Raw genomic sequence first — 7,908 nt, forward strand, 5'->3', positions numbered from 1 at the left:
TTTATCCTCGCCGCTGTTGACTCTCCTCCAAGGTCAGAACATTATTGAGAGATTATACAATCTCGTGTCGAATCCTATCAGACCTTAACTTCGAAGGTAGCCGTCAGCCTGAATATCCCGGTTGGACTAAAGCTATGCTCGTGCTGCTAGCGCTAGAAGCGCATAGACGAACCCCACCATGGCTTCTTGCGAAAGATCAGCCGCCTCATGTGTGACCATACTACGTCTTCCAGGTAGGTATTCCGAGCCGATTCTGCTATGTACTTGGCCAGAAATCTCGCTGCAAGCTTTCATAGCCGGATCAGAGTCAACGTGGGTATTCATGATTGAAGCTGCAAGGATAATCACGACAAGGCGCCCTAGGACAGCGTAGTGATTGAGAGATGAGTCGACAAGCATATCATCAAGAGCAAACCGGCAATTCGATGATATAAGGAGGAGTGCAAAGCAAGCAAACAATCATTGCTACCCTCCCGACGTTGTCATCGCTAATAACTGCTGAAATTCGATAGGCCCGTCAGCCATACATAGCTTTCTGAATTCGGACTCCTCCTTGTTGATCAGCGCAGCGGGTGAGTCGTTCTCGAGGATGCGCCCTTCTTTCAGCACGAGTGCTCGATCGTAATTGATAACTGCAAGCGGATATCGAGTCAGCAATATCTCCAGAACTCGACTTGATACTGTAAAGGACCGTAGACCAGCAAAGCAGCGTGATTATGGTCGTATCACTCACTCGTTCGTAACCTGCATGTTTAATGATGAGACTACACAAATCAGCAAATGTGTATTCTGCAGCACGACCCGGCTAATCTATACTGACCTATGGGCTATGGTTATCACTGTCACCCCTTTCATCTCTGCAATGGCCTTCGTCACCTTGGCGTCCGTGTCATAGTCGATCGATGAAGTCGCCTCGTCCATGATGATGACCTTGGCGGACTTGAGCAAAGCTCTGGCTAGGACCAAGAGTTGTCTCTCGCCCAGACTAAAGTTTAGACCTCTGCCCGAGTCCACGATCGACGTCAGCGACAGTCACCTCCGAAGAATAACGCGCTTGTACGTACCCTGTTCGTATCGAAAGAGCTGATTAGCGCACCGTCCTCTTCAACACGAGACCGGGATTCGTTCTTACCTGCAGACACTAGTGTATCTAGTGAAGAAAAGGGAGATCCTTCACCAACGTCAAGATGCACCTGCCTCATAGCGGCGTAGAGTTCATGGTCATCCTTTTCACCGCTGATATCTAGTGCATCTCGCAACGTGCCTGACGTCAAGAGACTCTCTTGGGGAATGTAAGAAATTTTTGAGCGGAGGACATGCAGAGGCACCTTGGCGATATCTGACATGCGATTAACGCGGCATCAACAAGGCTTCCAGTGTCATCTTGAACGGGTGTACTCACCGATACCATCTATCTTGATGCTCCCGGATGATGCACTCAGATCGCGCAGAAGACACAGAGCCATAGTGGACTGATCCATTGACTGTCGGTGAGATCGTTCGACTCTAGCGGGTCATAATCCGGCATACCTTTCCTCCGCCGGTTCTTCCAACGATACAAAAGCGCTCTCCTGGCTACGAGGTACCGTCAGCCTTGTCTATGACCTTGCGAGCGGATTCGCAGACTCACCTTTGCAGTGAACGAGACACCCTGCAAGACCAGTGGCAAATCGCTCGCGTAACGTGCCGTCAAGTCCTGGCACACGATCTCGCCTGTTCGCGGCCAAGCTTCAGGCACAGTATAGCCTTCCTCCCCTATCGCTTCAGACCGTATCTGCGCAACTATGATAGCACTCATCAGTGATCTGACCGAGGGCTACGGTCAAGCATGAATGTCCGACGGCGTACTTTCGGCGATCCTTTCCACGGATACCATGTGTTCCTCCAGGTCTACGACACGGTCGAGCAGCCAGAAGATTTGGGACGACAAGTCCAGAGCGAAGGTCAAAATGAATCCTGCCATTGGAGCATTCATGTCGGATCGAAGCACAAAGAGTCCAGAAGCGCCGAGGACCAGGGAGGTCATCGTAAGCATAGCGCTGGCGAATGCCACCCAAATCTGTATATAACGGTGTTAGTGGATATGACCTGTGATGGTCTTGCCCCTCATCACTCACAGACCAAGAACACATAGACATCCTGTTCCTGACGTCTTCGAAAGTCGCGAATAGTTGACACAGAAAGCGCGAAGAGCCGAACGCTCGAATTGTCACGATGGAACCTGTGATGAGACGATATCAGCTTCTAAGCCTAGCTTGGCGTGTGTATGCGGTCGACGTCTCACCTAGGGTTTCGTACGTTAGACCGCTTATGGGACTAGCCAATACGGCATCCAAACGGGCTAAGCTTGCTCGCATTCGGCCGAAGCTAGAAGATGGCGATCAGTTCGGGTAGCTCCGAGCCTTTTGCTTGATACCGGACTTACAATTTTCTCAACATATTGAAGGGGTACGCAGCTATTGCACAGGCAATAGCGACCGGCTGTATGGAGAGATATAAGACAGCGCCTTCCCCGCGCCCAAAAGCTTCTTCGACTCACCGGCAGGCTGATCCCCAAAATAGTGATGTTGACAACGACAGTCAGGCTTTCCTTGATAGTCCTTCCCCACGAATCTGGGAGGAGCCCGTCTACCTTCTGTATATCGTTGCTGAACCGGTTGAGAATGCGGCCTGACGGAAAGATGCCAACATGTCATGTTAGATCTCGGACGAAGATCAATCAAGGTAATACACGTGAACTCACCCTCTGGGGTTCGATCAAAGTACCGAAGGGGCGCATTCAAGATCCCGTCCACCATCGCGTTGTGCATCTTGGCGGCTCCACGCTGGCTGAACCCCCCGGTCTCGTTGCCATAGAGCCAAAACCACCAGACCGACTGGGTCAGAACGCGCATTAGAGCGACCACCGACCAGATCAGAATCCAGTGATCGTTACGCAAAGGTTCGGTGGTCCATCGTCGTACCACGAATCTCGTCATGATGCGGAACGCTTCTTGTGCGACGACAAAGAAGAGAAGGCCCGCCCAATATCCTTTGCCTCCTACGCTATCGATCACGAATTGGTAATTGGACAGCTGAACATTGCCCCTTTCTTGATGCTCTTCTTCATAGATGCGCCGAGATGACGTAGTTGCCACCATCGATTTGGGCTTCTCCGCATCGGTATCAGGAGGGAGCATCCTTTCGAACTCCTCGGTCACAGCTTGATCTTCCTCCTTTAGCAGAACCTCACGGAGATCGTTTGGTCTTCCAGAATTGGCAATCTTTCCTTCTCGAAGTTGTATAGCTAGATCCGCCGCGGGTAGCAACAAGCTGACGTTATGCGAGACCGTGACAACGCGCCGTTTTTGCAGCAGGTTGCCACGTAGACAACGAGCGTAAACATACTGCGACGTAGTAGCATCCAAAGACGATAAGACGTCGTCAATCAGAACAGTACCCGCTCGGCTGTATACAGCGCGCTATGTTGTAGTGACGTCAAGGAGGATATTGTAAGATACAAGATCAGCGCTCATCATATCCGTAGCGGTACACCAACACTCACTGCGAGACTAAGCCTTGCCCGCTGGCCGCCACTCAAGGTAACGCCATTGCCACCGATCTCTTCCTGATCGCCGTTGGCAAACATGCTGAAATCCGACGCCAATTCACATTGTTGCACGACAGTCTCGTAGCGAGATTTTCTGAAAGGAAGTCCAAACAAGATCATGTCCCGAAGTGTCCCATGTGTTATGTAAGGAATCTGAGCTAATGAGCGAGTCATGACGACCGTATCAGTCGAATGGGCCGCATGAGCAATAGTCCCCAACAATTCTAGCCCACCTGCATAAGCGACCGTGTCTTCTTCGATCCACCCTGCTGGATCGGGACCGTTACCCATGTCCTCATGCGAGATCTCGTCCGACAGCGGTATCGTGCCGTATCTAGATCTCGGTGCCGTAATTGAACCGCTCAGCAACCTTGCCTCGCCCAAGAGACTCAGCAGAAATAAAGTCTAGACAAGCACAGTCAGCTACGTCATTTGCGAGGGAATCAGCTTCACTCACTTTTCCCGAACCTGTGGCGCCGCATACCAATACGAATTTGGCTTCATCCGGAATTTGCAGATTCATATCCATCAACTTGAATGGTTCGCGATTCGTTGCTTCGCCTGGTACGGGACCTCGGGAATGCCACGTGACAGTCGCATTGTCGAGCGATATGCGGGATCCAAGCTGGACGTTCTCGTGTGCAATCTCATCGGAATTTAGGAAATCGCACAGTCGGCGTAGCGAGACCATCGACATCAGCAGTCTCTGCAATATATCTGGTATCTGTCCTAGACTCTCTGTATGAACTCGAGACTGCGATCAGCCGTGACGAGATATGAAACCGAAATCGATCGTAAATCACCTTGCACCGATGTGAAAACGGTTGTAGCGACAAAGGCAGAAGCTGGCGTCAAAGATCGACCTTGCAATTTGGTGTAAGACACGAACATTGCGAAACTATAACGGTGATCGTATTCGATAAACCGCCCTCATCATTGCTACGTTGGAAGGTCATACTCACATGCCGACCAGTGGGGACATGAGCGCCAAGATATTGAAGCTCGTACCGATCGTGTATCGCCACCGTTGAAGACGTACTTCCTTTGCCCTCAAATTCGAGATGCGGCGGAGGTGATGTTCTGTTACGCCAGCGTTAGTAATTAGCGTGTGTGGCGTTGCCACGACGAAGCAGTCTTACCTTCCCATGCGTTGAGCTGAGCGACCGGCGGGCCACAAGCGTTTGAGCGGTTCGCACCAACTCAAGCTTTTCACGTTCAGCTGAAACTTACTTTGATCACCTTGACGCTGATGAGCAGTTCTCTCATTGCCCCTATCCGCGCGTCCCTAGCTTTTGCAAGAGCCTTGTCGCATTCTACACAGGTTTCGACGGTATAAGGGCCTCTAGCGACGGAAGTGATCTTTTCAATTCGCGGTGATGATGTGCGAGACTCACTGTAGGTAAGCCTCGCAACGAACCCGCTTAACGGACTCATCAGCGGGATAGTCGCAATGGCCACTAGGGCTGACCAGCTGAACATCGAATAGAGAAACCCGCCGGACAGGCCAACTACCGGCGAAGAAACATCAACTCTTTGCCTCGACGCAATCATCGGATTCGGCATCGAGACCTACGCATCAAGATGGCATTACTCAGCGTGAGAATCCGCTTAGCCAGTGAAGCGACGACTCCCACGTCCACATTTATCAAGTTCAGAATCTAGGGGAGATTTTTCAATATCGTTGAAGCCAGATTTACAAATGGGCTCGCACTCACCTGAGCGCGCCCAGACCCAGTGGCATCGGGAGATTGATCGTCTGTTATCGATAGAATCTTGTGGAACAACTAGAACGGCACCCGATCTATGGTGAGCATACGTTCCCAGGTGTATAGCGCAAGCGGGTTGAACATGCTGACCATCGTGCGCAGATTGACCCGAATCGCCTTGTGATTGACGATATTCTCTCGGATACTATCGAATCGGCGTGAGCGGACTTGCCAGAGATGATCTGAGGGGGCGTAGCATTGTCAACTTACCGCGAAAAGCTGCTGATCAAATCTGCCCGATGCATCGAATGAAGCCATCTTAGCTCGTTTGTTGCACAAACCAGCTACTCGACTTACTGCCCATAAAGCTACCAAAAAACAGACCGAAGGCCATAAGATAGGCATAAGTCATATCCGCTCGCCGATCGGGCATTTCGAAAGACAGGGTAATTTGGTGCATGCAATAACGAGGCAAGAACGTCGAGGCGTTGTATATCCATTCGAACACGGCGGCTGGGACGAAGTAAGACCGACTGCCATCAGTGTCATCTTACATGATCGCGTGGTGCTAGATTCATCGTCCAAGCTTGACTCACAGCTCAAGATCAGCCACCCTTGACCGCGACACACTTCCCTCAGTAGCGTCCAAGGCGTCCAGACCTTGCGCTTCGCCCCTGCCCCTCCGCGCGCCCCATCCCCTTGCTTCTCATTCCATTCCCTCTCTTCCAGCTCTTCGGGTGTCAATACGAACCTCTCTCTCCGCCCCCCAGACTCGAATGTAGGGGGAAGTAGCACATTCTCCGCTCTCAACGCCTCGGGTATATGTGGTAGATCTTCCGGTCGTAGTTCCGGTCTCCTCGCAGCTATGGAAGCGACCGACCAGATGTACCCGATGAATAACAGACTGAGGATGCTGCATTGATAGTAATCCAGGACGTTCGGAGCCGGTTCTTTCGAAACCGGATCTTTGCTCTGCGCCGTAGATTCAGGTGTATCCGTGGGGGACACCGCTGTGGGGGCCGTCGAGGACGATCCCAGTAACGCAGCGTCTTCCCCAATTCCTGCCTCATCGTGTCCCAATCGTCCACCTGCATCTAGCCGTTCCGCCTGACCCTGCCCATTCATACCCCACACCTTCCTCCCCCACCACCACCTCCTCCTCTTCAACGCCGCTCTCAACCTCGAAATCGAACCCGAAAACCTCCCCTTAACACTCTTCTTCACCGCCCCATCCGCCTTTCCCTTATCTGCTGCCTTATCGACCTTATCGACCTTATCCTCCATAGCCCACCCGTACCCAATCGACAACCTCTGCGCATCATAATAGAGCTCCGGGCCTCTTCTCATCGTCCCTACCGCGATCCACGCCGCTAGGAGCGCGACCAGCTCCGTAGTCCTAAGGGCTTTCAAAAACCACGTCTGATTGGCATCCGAATCAAATCTGGACGATAATCGGTGCCGATGTTTGAGCACGAAGAGTAGTGTTGGCATAGGGTAAGTGATCAGGATGAAGGTGTGGAGGAAGAAGAGGGCAGTGGTGTAGTTCGAATGTCGATAGTATGTCGGATGATCGGTCGGATCTGCGTGTCGCTCGGAGAAGAGGGGGAAGAGGTATAACAGGTAAACCGTTGCAGAGAGCACCTGCGACAATGATAAAACATTTTGATGGTTCAAGTAAGTATGCGAGTCGCAAGCGGTAAATCATAGCGTAGATCACATGGGGCCATAGGAGCAGAACGTCGAAGGGACGTACCAAGAACCCCAACCGAACCCATCCCCACCCCATACTATCCATGTACCAACCCCCTTTCTTTCCTGGCCATCCTTCCAAATCCCTCAGAGCTAGCAAGGTCACTCGGCATAAGATCGCGAGAGGGATAAAGATCCCTAAGACTATTTTGCGTTTCTTGATACCGTTCTTGAACTGGGCAAGGCGGACGGGTTGGTCTTGTCTGTTCCTCCTCGACGAAGGAAGCGAAAACTGGTGAGAGGTAGATGCATGTTGAGTAAAGGACATGATGAGTCACTTCGATGATGTAGCGTCTGAGCACCCTTGAAGTAGTCTTCTGTCATCGATATCGATATCGAACATGTCACGCAGCTATATACATCGTTGCTGGGCATTTCGATTCCCGCCTTTGTGTATCGCCCGGCAGGGAGTGGTGTCTAAGATGGTGGGACGTTCCGCAAAGTGAGTACAGTCGCAAGTACCTTTGACTCTTTTTTGATCGCTCCCTTTCCCCTTTGTCTCGAAAGACGGGAGTGCCACGGCCGGCTCTCCACTTGATCGACCACAGGGCGCGCCATCCTTGAACTCGATTGTTTGTCCTCTCGACCGGATGAGCTAGAGCTGGGAGGTACTTCGCTATCGTCCAGACCGAGTAACTTGCCCAGAACGAGCTGATGATCTGATGATCGAGCTGAGTGTTCGTGTTCTGCGCAACAAGGGATGTCGAAGTTGAGATGATGGATGATTGCCGGATCCCAGGTCAACTACAAGTCTCAGCTCAACTTGAACATCGCCTTCGGCCGAACCCGTCATCTCGCCAACATCCTTCGGGATATCTCGATCGATAGATCGATGGATCGATGGTGATATCATGATATTTCACC

General features: G+C 51.7%; 1 protein-coding gene across 1 annotated transcript; it reads right to left on the reverse strand.

The window, feature by feature from the left end:
- Positions 1-465: 465 nt before the first annotated feature.
- HD553DRAFT_276875 (P-loop containing nucleoside triphosphate hydrolase protein) lies at positions 466-7,312 on the reverse strand (the record flags this gene model as incomplete). The annotated part of the gene is made up of 29 exons (XM_046177974.1): positions 466-660; positions 817-1,000; positions 1,141-1,339; positions 1,403-1,472; positions 1,531-1,575; positions 1,631-1,782; positions 1,849-2,059; positions 2,151-2,221; positions 2,285-2,367; positions 2,426-2,481; positions 2,540-2,670; positions 2,744-3,461; positions 3,545-3,747; positions 3,823-3,994; positions 4,047-4,313; positions 4,400-4,487; positions 4,552-4,669; positions 4,729-4,744; positions 4,820-4,902; positions 4,984-5,097; positions 5,163-5,247; positions 5,305-5,373; positions 5,446-5,500; positions 5,649-5,808; positions 5,892-6,000; positions 6,091-6,265; positions 6,476-6,513; positions 6,568-6,936; positions 7,067-7,312. The coding sequence occupies 29 exons, from the start codon at positions 7,310-7,312 to the stop codon at positions 466-468; spliced, it is 4,482 nt and encodes a 1,493-aa protein (XP_046033619.1).
- Between the last annotated feature and the right edge of the window lie 596 nt (positions 7,313-7,908).

This window comes from Filobasidium floriforme (assembly GCF_021052385.1).
Source record: "Filobasidium floriforme strain CBS 6241 chromosome Unknown HD553scaffold_23, whole genome shotgun sequence".
Classification (NCBI taxonomy): Eukaryota; Fungi; Basidiomycota; class Tremellomycetes; order Filobasidiales; family Filobasidiaceae; genus Filobasidium; species Filobasidium floriforme.